The sequence below is a fragment of the Girardinichthys multiradiatus genome, chromosome 4 (genome assembly GCF_021462225.1).
Source record: "Girardinichthys multiradiatus isolate DD_20200921_A chromosome 4, DD_fGirMul_XY1, whole genome shotgun sequence".
In the NCBI taxonomy this organism is placed as follows: Eukaryota; Metazoa; Chordata; class Actinopteri; order Cyprinodontiformes; family Goodeidae; genus Girardinichthys; species Girardinichthys multiradiatus.
Genome location: NC_061797.1, coordinates 10401744 through 10418796, shown reverse-complemented (window position 1 = coordinate 10418796; position 17053 = coordinate 10401744). Strand labels below are relative to the sequence as shown.

The 17053-nt window shown below is 38.0% G+C and overlaps 1 protein-coding gene and 1 long non-coding RNA gene across 5 annotated transcripts in view; one reads left to right on the top strand and one right to left on the bottom strand.

Annotated features, from left to right (window-relative positions):
• cep89 (centrosomal protein 89) overlaps positions 1-17053 on the bottom strand; it is an 88425-nt gene that overhangs the window by 18655 nt on the left and 52717 nt on the right. For all 4 annotated transcript variants that reach the window (XM_047364014.1, XM_047364016.1, XM_047364015.1 and 1 more), the window contains one exon: positions 449-597. In XM_047364014.1, the coding sequence (XP_047219970.1) occupies positions 449-597 (149 nt within the window). The remainder of the gene's footprint in view (positions 1-448; positions 598-17053) is intronic.
• LOC124867531 lies at positions 593-7139 on the top strand. The gene is made up of 3 exons (XR_007038085.1): positions 593-746; positions 5838-6024; positions 6889-7139. It is a non-coding gene; the product is annotated as an uncharacterized LOC124867531 (long non-coding RNA).

Genomic DNA, 17053 nt, shown 5'->3' with positions numbered 1-17053 from the left:
TTTAAGGGATGTGAATATAGTTGCAAGACATGGTATATATGAGAAGGGACTGTTGTATTTAAAAATCTAAAATATTAATTATTACATTTTAAATGTACTTCTTTTGTACAACAGTTAAAACGTTTCACCTCAAGACTCTGGTCTAAAAGTGGAACTGTATGTTTAACTGTGACCCTGTTCTTAAAGAATCTTCCAGAAAATCCTTTATATTTTTTTATCATGATGTGGATACTAAAGTAGCTTTATTGAGCTAATTAGATTGTAAAATGTAGTGAATGTTTTTTTACACATTGGTCTTCATGCGTACACAAGGTTGTCTTTAATCTCATCATGTCCCCTCCGCTCATTCATACATTATCTCAATATCCTCCTCCCTTCCCTGCTGTCCTTCCTCCCTCCTCTCTCTCTCTCTCTCTCTCTCTCTCTCTTCTCCTCACACCCCTCCTACCGTTTGGACTGCAGCAGTTTTTCCTCAGCCTCCTGTCTTTCTCTCAGCAGCTTCTGCAGGTGAAAGATCTCCCTCTGGTGAGAAGCTGTCCTCCCCTCCACAGCCTCCTCCAACGCTGCCAGCCTGGTTGACGCCTGCCTCCGGTATACCTGCGCACACATGTTCCCCCACAAACACACACACATGCAAAGAGGAATGATATGAGCAGTGTTGCTATGAAGAAGGTGAACATAAATGAAGGACAGCGTAGCAGAAAGAAGTGGAGCGGAGGAGGGGGTGTCACACACACTGAGACAAGGTGAGGAGTAACAGCGACACACACACACACATGCTAATCTGTACATCTCATGCAGGAGGTTGTTGTGAGCACATCGGGACTTTCCCTGCATATTCTATTTGTCTGAAGTTTGTGTGTACCTGGCTGTATGTGTTGGGCAGGTAACATTTTCCTTGAAGGTTCGCATTAAAGAGGCTGTGTTTACAAATCAGCAGCTGTTTTGCTGTTCCGAACTGTTGCTGATAGTGCGGCACACACTCACACAAGTGGAATACATGTTACTGTAATATGAACCTCTCGTAATGTAAATCACTGACAATGAAGCAAATAAGTCAGATCTTTGAGGTATAAAAAAAGACTCCAAAAAAATGATGCTGTGTGTTTGCTGCTTTGGTTTGTGAGGCATCAGAGACAAACAAGAGACTTTATATTTCTGTGCGTGTGTGTGAGAGAGAGTAAGTGTGTGTGTGTACAGCACTTTCTCCTAGTTTAAGCATAAAACAAAAATTTTTCCTCTACATTTATACATGATGTCTGCATTGCTGGCTTATCCAAGAGTGACTCTGACACTTTAAACAAAAGAAGCAAAGTGGAAAACCCTTTTTAAGGAATATGAATTTGATGCAAATTTGCCAATTAAACTGGCTGTGTTACAAAACGTCATCCTTAATTCAGTTAAACCAGAACCAGTAATAAAAGATGAGAGGGCTACTCTGATGAAATAATTCAAGCATTAACCAAAAGCAAATTTCAACCCTGAATGCTCCTGCCTGTTGTTTGCAAAAAGCCCAAGAAAACAAAGTAAACAATTTTAACTGAACATAATCCTAATCTCCAGTGTTCAAGAAACTTGTTGCTGCCCCTTTAATGTGAGTGCTGATTCTTTTCGATATCTATAGGCAGGCTTCTTCAAAACGCCTGCACCCCCTTAGATACAGTGAACCATAAGGCACTGAGATTCATAACAAGCTTTCCCTTTGTGTGCATGGTTTGCTTTGGTTTCATTTTGACACTTTCTAATTTATAAAGCTGTTTTGGATTTTTTTCCATTTTCCATCATACCACTAAAACTACTCTCTTTTAAATATGCTTCTCTTTGGACTTTCAAATCTTTTTAAAATATGTATACTGTGTCTTGCAAAAATATTCATGCTCCTTTTCACATTTCAGTACACTACAAATTTAAACTTTATGGTTTATTTGGAATTTTCTTTGTGACTAACCAACACAAAGTAGAGCAGATTTGGGAAATGGAAAACATTACATGGTTTAATACATGTTTTATAAATACATATCTGAAAAGTGTGGCATTTGTGTTTACCCTCTGAATGGATACTTTGTAGAACAAACTTTTGCTGCAATCACATCTGCATTGGGTATGTCTCTACCAGCTTTGCACATCTAGAATTTTAAGACAAAACTTTTTTACCCAGGCTGCACGGTGGCACAGTTGGTAGCTCTGTTGCCTTGCAGCAAGAAGGTCCTAGGTTCAACTCCCAGGGTCTTTCTGCATGAAGTTTGCATGTTCTCCCCATGCAAGTGTGCATGCTGTGGGCTTCCTCCCACAGTCCAAAAACATGACTGTTAGGTTAATTGGTCTCTACATTGCCCTTAGATGTGAATGAGTGTGTGCATGGTTGTTTGTCCTGTGTGTGTCTGTGTTGCCCTGCAATGGACTGGCGATCCATCCAGGTTGTACCCCACCTCCTGCCCATAGACTGCTGGGGACAGGCACCAGCTTCCCCAAGACCCATTATGGAAGAAGTGTTAGATACTAACTGACTGACTTTTTACCCATTCTTCTCTGCAAAATACCTCAGTCAGATTGTATACAGAACATCTGTGAAAGGTCATTTTCAATTCTTGCCACAGATTCTCCGTTTAATTTAGGTCTGGACTTTGACTACGCTCTGTTCTAAACTATTCTATTGTAGCTCTGGCTGTATGTTCAAGGGTCGTGCCGGTTTCTTCCATGATTGAGCTGTTTTTAGCTCCACCAATCTTCCAATCAACTCTGAGCAGCTTCCCTGTCCCTGTTAAAGAATGCCGACCCACAGCTTGATGTTGCCATCTCCATTTTCTAGAGTAACCATGGTCCTCTGCTGTTTCTTTGATTAATGCTCTCCTGACTGCCCCTGCTGTATTGCTTGGTCTTGACTTGTCCAGTTGTACTCTGCATGTCGTCTGTTTCACTAAAATACTGCATGTACCCATTCATGCAAAGATGTAAACACCTTACTGTTCTGACAAAGGCTGTACAATATATCAAAAATGCATTGTTATTGCAATATCACTGTACGCAATATGCATATCACGGAAAACTGTCTGGACTGCCATATATGTTAGCTAGTTACATAAATACCATGCAGACTCTCTGTGCCTGTGATATATTTGGTGTCCATTGTTGTTTAATGCAGCATAAACCGTTTTAGAAACTAAAGGGGTCATATGATGGACAAGCCATTGAAAAAGTACAACTATATTGTTTCAATACAAAAACAGCAGACGCTGGCCAGAAGCAACTTTTTCAATAAACCTTGCTGTTGAAATAGAAATAATGAATTAGGTTTTTCTTAACAGTAGCTAAATGGATTAGTCATTATCTGGGATACATGTTTGCTAAGAACCCAAAGCAGAAAGGTAGTGACACTTTTTAATTGTTTCATTAGTTATCACGGCCACATTGTTATCCAGACATTCACCAATATTAGTGCATATCGCAGGTTTTCCTAATATCTTGCAGTCCCAGTTCTGACCAAGATTGTTGAAAAAGTCTGTAGGTGACATTAGATTGACCCAAATGATGATGCTAATGATATAATGTTTAAAATTGAATTGTATGCTATAAAAAATTGGCTCCCGTTCCAAAAGCATTATGGCTCACACAGAGTTTCAACTCAGGATCCTATATTTAACCACCCATCTATTTAGTCCCTACCGCCTAGACTCTGCCTTGTGAGTGTGGTCCTCCAAAGGCCTCAAGACTCTTGACAACCTATGCAACAGTGGAGTATTCTCCTCATTCACAGCTATGTCCCCTAAATATGGTAGTCATCATTCTTTCTTCTTTTTCCCAGGGCTTCTCATCTTCTGTGGAAGGATGGGTTGGATGGGGATTTTGAATAGGTTAATGCATGAGGCATTGACTAATTTTCTTATGTTCTGCTGTACGTTCCTTCACTTCTTGTTAACTTAAAGAAAACTCAATAAAACAAAACAAAAAATAAAAATAAATCTATGTGAATACATGTCCAAAAGTAATTCCCTATGATTCTGCCTTTGCATTTTTCCACTCCTGAGAATACTTTAGGGTTTTTAGGCTATGAAGGAATATGCTGTTCCAGAAGGTGATGTTCTTACCCGGCATGTTAGGAATTCTCTGTCCACTGGAAAAGTAAACACTGGATTTTGAAAAAATAGTAGAACCTATTTTTCCTATTAAACAACAGCCTTCTGTGCGCTTAGGAGAGCTGAGTCAGAGTGATGAACAGTAATGATGAAGAGAAGCCATGAAGAGCCAGCATCTCTGACACACACACCAAACAAGAACCCTGCCTAAGCAAGTTAACAAAGAAGTTTGATCCACCTGTTTGAAATTCAGTTGAGTTGTTTTATTAAGCGAATTCGTCCCAAAATCTTTCAGCAAGATAGTTTTGTGGATAACTTGCGATTCAGTCCTAAAATCCTGCAAGAGGAACTCACTGGGCTTTGAGCCACGGTTGCAGATCCTCTCTGGCAGAGAGACTTGACAGAACCTGGAACAGAACCTAATGCCTGGTTCACACGGCAGGATTTTTATGCCGATTTTTGACCCAATCTTCCCCTTCCAACATGCCCCGATCATCATGATGATCTTAAGATAATCCTATGCGAGGTGAAGGAAACATGGAGGGTAATTACTATGAACTTTGATCTCAAGAGGGTTTGCAAGATTTCCCGTCTGAAATCTGAATGTTTGTGAGTGAAATCCGTTTGTGTGTGGTGTGTTGTGCTTGCCGTGTGGCTGTACAAAACACACTGTATGACCAAACCCCCTCATGAATTTTTCTAAACCTTTCGCCCCAGTAGGTATTTAGAAATCCACGTTTTACACCTAAACCATGAGTTTACTTTTCCAGAGAAAGAGAGAGACCATTTGATAAAGTTAATTTCTTTATGAGCTAAAGCAAATCTGGACGTTCATCCTCCAACCCTTTGAAAATTAACTTTAAGTAGGTATATTTCATGCTACATGTTTATGTCTTGTTAGTTAATTAATGATTATACTACCATAATTACTTATAGTTTAATTATTGGCTCTTTTGTGACTAAATGCAATTCAGTTTGCAACTTTGATTCCGAAAATAAATACATTTTGATAATATATCCCTCTCATTCCCTTCATGCAATTAAGGCACCATGAAAAAGAGAATTTACCCTTCAGACAAATAGACTTTAGAAAGATTTGAGGCTGATAATATTTTATTTAATAAGACAGATAAGACTTTTACCACATTCTAAAGCTGCCCATGCATCGTGTGTAAACTTTAGTAGTGAGATTTTATCCCACCCACCTCCACTGCTCTACATACTGGTGCCCCTTTCTCAGTTTCTCTATGCAAGCTATTCACTAGTAACATGACTTCTGAAGGAAATCTATTGCCAGTGATTTTATTTAAGCATATCAGAGTATGGGGACAAAAATACTAATGCAAACCTTTAAGATTTTTCTTCTACTTTTTCTTCTACTTCACAATAAGGTTCTACTTTGTGTTGGTCTATCACACTACATCCCAGCAAAATAAACTTAAGTTTGTATTTTTAATTTGACAGAATTTAAAAAAGGTTTACGGGGTATGAATATTCTTGCAAGGTAATAGACAAAACAGTTTAAATACATTTTTAAACATCTGACTGAAAACATGGACATTTCTCTCTCATTCCTATAATGATGGTAGCGACAAACTGAAAAGTAAATAACCCGATGTCTTCTATGTAGTTCTCGACAATCTTGTAGGCGTATTGCTGTAAATGTTGGTGAATTATTTTTGGCAATGAAACATCTTTTTTAGAATTTATTTATGTATTTATTTTCTTTATTTCACAAGTGGCTTTTATTTTTGTTATTTTTAGGCAGACAGGAAGTGAGGTAAAGAGAGGGGGAAGACATGCACCCTAGGTCACCAAGGTGGGAACTTGAACCTGGAACAGCTGGGTTGAGGACTGAGGTCTCTGTATATGGGTCGCGCGCTCTACCGCCAAGCCACCCACAGCCAGGAAACATCTTTGACATATTCTTGACAGATTTTTAATATAAAGAGTGAGCAAAAGTAAAAACTACAAATATAATCACAAAACCTACATAACCACATGGTGTAAATGATCATTATTAGTTGATGGCTATTATCATGTTTTTATAATCCTATCTGAGTTAAAGTGCAGAAACACAAAAATGTATGCAGTCCCTACCTATTTATTCTGCAGCATAATTCTTCAGCTTATCAGCAGCATATTTAATCTTAAACATGTGAGCTCACCAAACCAGAAATGTTGTGACAAACTGACAGGAACCAGATTACTCCATTTTCCATCCTGTCACAAAAAGTCATCTTCAGTGCGAGCCACAAATATTGGTGTATCACAGATTGACAGATTTTAATTCTCTTCAGATGTTTCACTGATATTTGCATCTTTTAACTGCATTTTGTCACCACGTTGTAATCTGTCAGGAAGTAAGCATGCAATAGTTTCAAGCAGTGATTTTCACTCAGCCAACTCCAGGTTAGCTTTTAGGCTTACACACCAAAGGCTTTGCCACACAGGCTGCCATAATTTACCTAAGATGAGCCTGCATGAGGCCATCAATTTAGAACAAATGTTGAATTGAAGCAGGCAACATGTAAAGTGCAAGTGAAGTCAATAATATTTACTGAAGTATTTGTTATGGTTTTTAATAAATATATAATAGTTAAATATTACGGATAAAATAGGATGCAGGATTGAGTAACATTGAGTAAAGAAGGATTTGAAATGAGAGCAAACGAAAAGAATAACCAGAGAAACCTGTATGAATTAAACCACAGATGCACCATTGAACTAATAAATACCCCTCTGCAAAGCATTTATTCCCTGTTAATTCCCTGTTGTGTCCAGCAATGAATGCAAATGGTGCTGTCTGTTCCAGGGCTATAGCCAGAGAATCCAAATGTCTTGGGGCACACAGGGAGGCGTGAAGACACCAGCATCAGGCCAGCTGAAGCTGTGACATTTAGCCTTCTTCACAAGCTGGGCTGAGCGACACATCCCAAACGTCCAGCCAGCCCTGCCAGCTGTAGCCCACAGGGCGCTTGCCTTCAAAGCAACAGCCAGAATACTGATTACTTGTGTAATAGATTATTTTAAAAACAATTTATAACTGTAACAATAAAATTCTGATGGTGCAAAGGAGAGTGGAGCTTTTAAATTTTCATTGGACCCTTGGAATCTCTCGTAATGCATTAGCATAAAACATAATCAAAGCCCAAGACTGTTGAGGGAATTGAGCACCCATTATATTTACCTCAAAACCAGTAGCTATTTTTGATATGGGTGATGTGGATTTTGCCACAGGGTGGCATGGCCATAGGGACACCGTAGGCACTCAAAAAAGAAACATTGTTATTTTGTGGGTGTGTTCCAAATAATTATTCTATTGTTTATTCGCAAATTCAGTCAGTTTGGGGCTGGGTTCCCCCTTCATATTTGAAAACCTAAAACAATTTCAAAGCTCTTTTTTTATTACAAGGTTACTATGTAATTTTAATGTCAATATGCCACAGTTTTCTAGTCTCAAATTTCCGGATTTCTTCATTCATTGTGTTGTATAAATAAACAGGTAATATTCCTACAGAGGCAAGCTTTAAATGTGTGTTAGGTGGGAGAAGGAGGAGCTAGCCCAGGGTGCCGTTCATGCAGGAACCACCGATGCTTATAACACTCTACTAAAGCTTAAGCTTTTAAAGAACTAATATCTGCCACGTGATGAATAAAAACTGGTTTCCTAATGCCAAGTTACAGAGATAACCAGAAACATAATGGAGCCTGGTTGAAAGTTGCTGATCTGAGTGAGCAGCACTGGGATCATGGAGCACACATTGTGCAGAATGCTGGGATTGAGATTCGATTTGCTATCAGTCTTGGTTTTGTGTCTGAAAAATCCAAACCAGCTGTGAACTACTCTCCTTAACTCAAAGATAAGAATCAAACCTTGTGTTAAACAGCAAAGGTTTTGAAAGAAAATACTTGAGATTGTGCTGTGCTTTTAATTTGATCACAGACTATTAGTTTAAGGGTTATATGTGCATTTACATTGTAAACATACTTTTCACTGAGTGAGCTAGTTTCAACACAATCAAAGCCAGCTGAAGTTGATCCTTTAGGTATTACATAACACCTGCACAAAGACAACCATGTATATGTGCACTGTTTTATTTGCTACAGGCTGCAAGCAGCAATTTTGACAATCTCACTGCAGAGTAAAGCTGTGGCTGTAGCTAAATGCTGCATTGTAAACACTCTCCTTCCATCTGACCAGCTTGCTGTTATTTTAATTAACACCTCACAATCTCAGTAACAACATCATGTCCCCTGATCCATTCCATTAATTCACAAAATCAAACGCTACTTAAAGCCCCTGAGGCAATAACTATTCAACAAGCTATTAAGCATCCATGCTTGTATAAACTGATTAACCTTTTCAGCGCTAATTAGGTGACTCTAACATCCGTCTCTGTGCACCAAATAGAGGAGAAACTGGTTCGCTGCATGGAAGAAAATGCTGATAGGAAATACAGGACTTTAACGGATCAAACTGGTTTGAAAACTGTAGGCATGCGGATAGGGTATTTGACATTACTCGCCTCTGGGTGACAGACTGTACAAATGTATTTCTTCATTGTAAATGGCTTTCAGTAAGTATATGCAAAAATTTTACAAACCACCAGGAGTCAATTTCTATGGGTATCAAGTTGATTTTAGGGTCTCAATATAAAAAAAATGCGGTATAAAAAATCTCATACTTAAAATTGGATAAATGAAACAAAGTATGAGAGATACAAAAGAAAACAAAAACATGTATTAATCCATTTTTGCCATTTTGTCCTGTAAGCGTAATCAGACAGCTGGATACTAGATGCAGAACACTTGGAAATGTATTCACACAGCAAAATAGCTTAATCTTAGACTGGAAGGAAAGCACCTGTGACCATCAATTTTGAGATACTGCCACAAATTCTCAATTGAATTTGGGTCTAGAGTTTGACTAGGCCTGTCTAACGCATGAATATGGTTAGATGTAAACGATTCTATAGCATGTTTGGATGAATGTTTAGAGTCGTTGTCTTGCTGGAAGTTGATGCTCTGCCGCACTATGAAGTCTCCTGCAGGACGGGTTTTCCTCCAAGATTTAGCTCCATTCAGCTTCCCATTAACTTTGATCAGCTTCCCTGTTTCCACTTAATGAAAAACATTCCTGCAGCATAATGCTGCTACCACCATCTTTCATCATGCAGACGCTGTGATTAGGGTTAAGTGCAGTGTTACTTGGTTACTTGGACCAAAAGGTTATATTGCTGTCTCCTACATGGCTCATGGTAAACTGCAAAAAGGGCTCTTATGGCATTGTTTCAACAATGTCTCTTTTTGCCACTCTCCCATAAAGGCCAGATTTGACCTTTGAACTACATTTTACAGTTTGTTGGACTGGACTTTATTTACAGGTATCAGAGTAAAGGAGGCAGCTTTTTACAGACAGTTTTTTACAGTGGAAAAGGGCAAAGTTGCTGAGATATCAAGAAGAGTTCTTGAACTGCCACATCACCTTCATTTTCTGCATCCAAACCCGACAAAATGGCTAAATTGGACGTCTTACAGCTATAGGTTGCATTGTCCTCACATTCAGTAATACATGTACTTTTAAAACCATGCATCGTTCTCCTTTCACTTTACAATTATGTACTACTTTGTCTATTACATGTCAATCACTTAAAATCCTCATAAAATATAATGAAGTTTGTGGTATATACATGGCAAAACAGATGAACAAGATCAAAGGGTATAAATACTTTTGCAAAGCCTTGTATACCCAGTGGAGAGACTCCTTGCCTATCACAGAGACACAACCATCCCTGTGCACAGTCACAACCCAGGTCAGTCTACACCCACTAATTAACCTACGGCATGTTTATGTACTGTGGGAGAAACCAGAGTGTCTGAAGGCAATTAAAGCGAACATGTAAAGTCCTGCCTCGACAGGATGAGATTGTGACCAAACACAATCTTTCTGAGACAAGCTCTTTCAAAATATGTTGCCCAAAATGACATATATAGTTTTAATTTTTTTTTTATTGCACTTGAAATGATAATCAGTAATTTGCCAAAGCTAAATGTATCATTTGGTATAAAAGAATGATCTCTTTCCCCTGTAGAACAGAGCTATTAGCACCCTAACGTACTTTCAGCTGCAGTAAGATCTGTTGCACCAAGAAGTTGCTTCACTCATGAGCTGCATTTTGATGAGGACATAAAAGAGTTCAAAACTTTGATCTGACTGTTTACATTATTGAGTTTGTTGTATAAATTACTCACTAAATCTGCAGCAGTAGACACAGTTCAGTGCTGCTACGTTTACAGAAGCGACCAAGGACAAACCTTTCATAGCTGATAACTTATGCCGTGCCACTTTAAAAAGCTGCACAGGAAATAATACAATTTCTTTAACTGTGGAAACATCAGTCACTGCAATATATTTTCCCTTTGACAACCCTAGACCTTATGTTGAGATTACAACAGCTCTGCAACTGCAGCAGGGCATGTTCTGGGTATATTGTCTCTGCGTTATACCATTCTTCCCACCTGCATTAGCTGGCGGGAAGTCCCGTACCCAGTTATAGGTCATATGCATTGCTGCTTATGGTGCTCATGAAATACGCATAGATGGCCAAAATTCTGACACACTGAAACACTAAAAATATCTGACTATATTTGGGAAGCCTTCACTAGTACCATGTGCTTTACATTTGATCGTATTGCGCTTTCAGGTCTAACAGTACATTTAATCGTGTTCTCATAAAACTTGGCATGCTGAAAAAATAAAAACATAATCTAAACATTTGCATAGTGCAAGAACAATACATCATGCAAAACTGGCAAATCTTACAGTTTTTTTAAACACATGCTCATTCAATTGGTTTGCCTCAACTTTTTGACTTACATTTTAAAAGGTACCTTACAAGAGCTAGGAGTTTTCCCTAATATTTGTTCTTCAACTGGATACTTGGACTGGTGCTCCTGATTTGGGCATTCTTTTATGATCCTACTCAGAGTCCCTGACCAAATTGAAATCCCGATCTCTTTTGTTGGTCTACTTTCAATGATTTTGTCAGCTGAATCCCAGAAAATGCACTTGTACCCCTAGTGGTACATGAAAACATTGCAGGGGGTAAGTGGAAACATTTAACATTTTATTTCCAAGATCATAGGTACATTTTATCAGTTAGTAGGGATAATTCTTGGATGTTTGATGCTTTATTAGGACCCAGGTGCAAAATACACTAAGCTTTTATCAAGAAGAGTGAAAAAGGCACAATAAAACAACTAAAGGTGGGAAAGACTAGAGCAGGATTGTCATTGCTGTTTACCTGCAGGACGCTCCGCTACCGGGAGAGAGAGAAAAGTAACAGCTGTTTCCACTCCATCCAGGACACGCCTGAATATTATTTTTGTTAAAAGTTGTGTTCCTAATCTTTTTAAGTTTAGATATCAGTTGTTTGGGAATTTATTCAAAAGAGCTTCAGTTTTTGCAACAAGAAATGAAGGTTTATTATTTAAGGTTTTTTTTTAATATTGTTTTTGCAGCACTAGAGGGGTTTATTTTTCATTTTTGCGATGGCAGGTAGACGGGAAAGAGGGGCAAAGAGAGGGGGAGACATTCGGCAAACGTTGCCGGGTCTGGGACTGAAATCCAGGACAGCTGCACCGAGGACTATAGCCTCTGCACATGGTCGCGCACTTAAGGCTTATTATTTATGTTGCTGAAATGTATAAGTGACAATTAGCAAAATACAGCAGATCCTCTGAATAAAACGTTATTTAATCTAAACAAGCAAATGAAATGTAAATAATAAATAATTAAATAAAACTATTTTTCTGCATAATAGCCATTAAACCTTTGTTGTTCTTTTTAAATTAAATAAAAAACACTCCCATTATGAGTTTAAGACATCATAGTTGCTTTTTTATCTTGGAGCGTTTTGTGCTGAGTCCATCACCCAACATAATAGCCACACTCGGGGCAGCTCTTGCAACCCATACAATTTGTCGATGTTATTGATTTTATTGACAATGTGGACCTGTATCTATGACATAAAAGTCTTAATTGGAACAGCCGATCCACTGAATATTAAACCCTGATAACCATTTGATAATATACGTGTTGAAAGTTGATAAATATTAGATGCCATCAAACACCTGCTTCAACAAACTCACTGTCATCTGGACAAAGCCAGCAGCACTGTGAGGATCATGTTCTTTGATTTCTCAAGTGCATTTAATACAATCCAACCTGATTTGCTTTGTCAGAAACTCCAGAAGACTCAGGTGGAGGCCTCAACAATCTCCTGGATCAAAGACTACCTGACAATCAGACCACAGTTTGTGAGACTGAAGGGTTGTGAGTCTAACCAGGTAGTCAGCAGCACAGGAGCACCACAGGGGACTGTACTCTCACCATTCCGTTTCACTCTGTACACCTCAGACTTCCAGTACAAGACAGACTCCTGTCATTTCCAGAAATACTCGGATGATTCTGCAGTCGTGGGGTGGATCAGAGATGGACAAGAAGCTGAGTACAGGAAGGTGGTGGACAGCTTTGTGGCATTGTGTGGAAACAATCATCTCATCTTCAACGTGATTAAAACAAAGGAGACGATTGTAGATTTTAAGAGAAACAGGAATAAGTTAAACACTATTTCTATCATGGGAGAAGAAGTGGAGGTGGTGGAGGAGTATAAATACCTCGGTGTTCACCTGAACAACAGACTGGAGTGGAGATGCAACTGTGAAGCCATCTACAAGAAGGGACAGAGCAGACTGTACTTCTTGAGGAAGCTTAGGTCCTTTGGTGTTTGCAGCAAGATGCTGCATATCTTCTATAAGTCTGTTGTGGAGAGTGTGATCTCTTCTGCCATCATCTGCTGGGGAAGCAGCATCAGAGCCAGGGACTTAAAAAAGCTCAACAAGCTGATAAAGAAGGCTGGCTCTGTTCTGGGGACTCCTCTGGAACCTCTGGAGGTCATTGTGGAAAGACAGATTCTTCATAAAATGAAGAACATTATGGAGAACCCTGAGCATCCTCTTCATCAGACTGTCCTACAACAACAGTGTGTCTTCAGTCAGAGGCTTCTTCAGATCTGCTGTAAGACAGACCACTACATGAGATCCTTCCTGCCCACAACTATCAGCATCTACAATAGTTCTTTGATTAAAACTTGTATAATATGAGTTACAACAACAATCAATTTCCCTTCAGGATTAATAAAGTATTTTTGAATTTAATTTATTTATAGGCAAATATAGAAGGCACGGTTTGTACTTCTACATATTTCAGGAAGTAATTTATTTTTATTTGACTGTCAATGAAAACCTGTAAATTAGTATGAATATTCTGACTACAGCATAATCCTCTGGATCAATTCAGAGAAGAGTCATAAAGAAGACATTCTGACAGCAAAGGTCAGCACTTTCAATACCCATCTACACAGATAAGAGAATGTGTGTGTTTCTTGGGGTCTGGCGTTGGGGACGGCTGAGAAAACAAGACAAGGTGTTTAATCTGCCAAACAAAGGACAGACAAATACATCAGAAAATTTACCACTTCTTTGTGTTTTTGTTTTTCCAAAGGTAAAAAACCCAGATTAACCTGGGAATAAAAACATTATTGGCTTTACAAAACATGGCTCTGATTTAACCCTTAATCCACTTAGATACAAAAAAGTATAAATAGAGTTGGTGTAAATAACCTTCCTGAAATGAATGCATTTCTGTCTATTTCCAGTAAATTATACTCTTGCTGCTTTTTAAATGTCAACATTAGTAACATGTTCAGATATTTGTAAAAACTTAGATGAATACATTTCTTTTATATGTTGCTTTGCAAAATACAACAGCAGCAATAGTAACACAACAGTGTCTTATTGTTTCATTTTAGTGGGATTTTGATTGGCTTGTTTTTTGATGATCGTAAGGAGAAGAAATAATGTCCATTGGAAAACTTTGTGATGATAATATTGGTAAATATTGCGATGATGATATATTTTGCTTTATATGCCTGTCTTCTTCATTCCTCTCCTTCTCATCAGTGCTTCCATCAATTTGTGACCTTTAGAAATTTGGGCAATGTCATCTGTGTCCGGTGTGCGCATCTGCTGCCATAAGACCCTGTCTAACAGGCTAAATATTCCATTAGCATTTAAAATACAAGTTCCTTACACTTGTATTACTTAAAAATACAAGCTGCGACCTGCCTGCTGGGCATTACTGCCCAACGCATCTCCACTGGTGCCATGAGCAAGTGTGTTCCTCTGGACACCTTCCTGGGCATAACTGGGTCATCAGCTGGGGACCACCAGTCATAGATGTATCACTCTTTTAACCCCAGTACATCTCTTGGTGGTGGAGAGATAGCACAGATCTCTCCCTGCCAATCCCTGCTGATGTCCAAGGTGTTATCTGGCCTCCAACTCTTATCCTTCCTGCTTATAATAGGAATATAATGCACTCCAGACAGTCCTTTGCAATGTAAATACTGTACACACTAATTGAGATGACGATATATTTGTGATTTATTGTGTGTTTTATTCTGCATTTTGTTTTCTCCGAAAACCAAACACTTCAAGTTTCCAGTTGGTAAAATGGTCACATCTGGAGTGTATGAAAATCAAAGATTTCTCACCAGCCCGATTTCAAAATCAGATATGAGCATTTAAAATGTGGTGATACCTGCAGAAATAAACTGTTTATGTGCACATCTGATAGTTTGTATCTCATTAAATCTTTGTCAGTGAATGTGTTTGTTCAGTGCTGTTAACAAGTACTGCTAATAGTAGTCAGCTTGTAAATGAGGACAGCAGTTTGCAAATCCAGATGGCTTTCCAACTCACCACCAGAACATGGTTTAATTGTGTTTGGTGTCATTCCTACATTCTCTTTCTAACTGACAGGTAAATAAGTTGCCAGGGGCACTTGTTCTTTATTCACTGTTCTCTGCTTCAGTTTCTACTTGAAATATTGAAATATTCTATACCGCATTTGATTTTGCAGTAGTTTCTATTTGAAGCAGAGTTCAAAGAGTATGAACAACTCATCTTTTTGTCTGTTTGCGCCTATGAGCTCTACATCGATGTTAATTAGCTTTGTGTTTACCTTGTAAATGGTTGACAACTTAATGTTCCTCTATGGTCGGCAGGTGTGAAAAAGCCTCCCTGAAGACCCAAGGGTAGCTGAGAGTTTGGATGTTTTTAAAATAATTAAAGATGCATCTATTCAGTCTTATAGCTTTTTCTTAAATCTTATGGTTTAATTATTTACATTAGTTTTAACCAATTTTAGCAAGCACTTTATTATCTATTTATGTTAACCCATTTTATTGCTTTTTTAGTTATTAATAATTCTGACAATACTGTCACATGTATTATTGCTACGTATTACTTTTTATGTACTGCTAAGTACTGATATTTTTGATTACTATAACTACAGTATTTTTCTTAATTTTATTCTTTATTCTTTTTATTTATTGATTTATTTATTTTGATAAATCAGTGTTTCCTGCTTAAACTACACAATTATTTTCAGTTTTTCATTCCCTACAATTGATGGATTTTTTCCCCTCATTTTGTTTTTTTTTTATTATCTTCTTGCAAATATTATTATTTATTGTGCTGTCTGTTTACTTTCTAGTTTAATCACTTCTACTGAATGTGTCTGTTATGGTTTTCTTTCTATCCTTTTATTTGTTCAACCTCCGTAAAGCACTTTGTGCTACACTTGGCAGAATGAAAAGTGTTCTATAAATAAAGCTTGATTCACTGATTGACTAAACATGGCTGAAGTACCACCTGTGGTACTTCCATCCCAGGATGTTTAAGGCGATTGCAGTCCATTTGGCTTTAGGAAAACAACACTGAGTATATGCATGTCAACACACATTGACATTCATATGATTAACCCCTAAATTTATTATCCACCAAGATTCAAACCAAAACAGAGCAGCAGTAGCATGGACAAACTAGAAGACCATGCATGCCTTTTCATGCTCTTTGGTAATTAAAGCATCCAAGAGTTGTACCACCACAAACCCATTCACTCTTTCTAAACGGTTGAATCTGCTTTATCCAATAACTAAAATGGTTATTTTGAGTAATAGGTCCTTGTAAATTCACCTGAACATTTACTATCTTAATTTGGGACAACAAAATGTTCTCCATTTGAGTAATCAGTTAATGCTACAAATGTTTTAACTTGAATTATGTTTTGCATACTTATTTATTGGACACATCTGTACATATCTATCAGTGAGTGCCATGAAAGAAGTTTCCTGCCTTCGTATTTACTGTATCCATTATCCACAACCTATTATGGGCTGACTACGGTGCGTTTCTAACATGTTTCTGAGTGGTTTGGCCCCATGTGGGTCATTACATCTTAACCTTAAACCAGCTACTTTTCATTGCCATGCACAGAATCTCAAAGCCCTAGCGGATCTGTGTGTCACAATAATATATAATTAGATCCCTAGATTAGTCTGGAGGCATGGGAAATTATTTCATCTAAATGGAGCTCTGAACTCACCCAACTTCTCAGACTGTACTGCTCAAGCAGCAAGCAGGATCAAACAGCGTCTTCTGTGTGACATGTTTCAGAGGGCTTTTTAACGCAACAGACCTGTTGCTGAAATATTTACCACTCAGCAAGCTAAGAAGGAGCATGTTTGGGTATTTGCCAATGTGGCATTTGCCTATCAAATCTAAATTTTATGATCATGAATGAATGGATGACAGCCTTTGCTTTAAATAGCATCTCCATGATAGGAAGAGGACATGTTAATGCAATAATATAGGTATTAAGAAAAAGTTAATATATAGAATCAAATATTTGCAGAAAAATAAATCAAAGCACTCTTCAGCACTTTTATTAAACCTTTTAAACCTTTACTTATTCATTTTTAATTAGATACACTGACTTTTGGAGAACACATTACAGAATGCACAGAAGTCCTGCACCATCCTTTAGGAAATTAATAATAGAAGAGGAACTG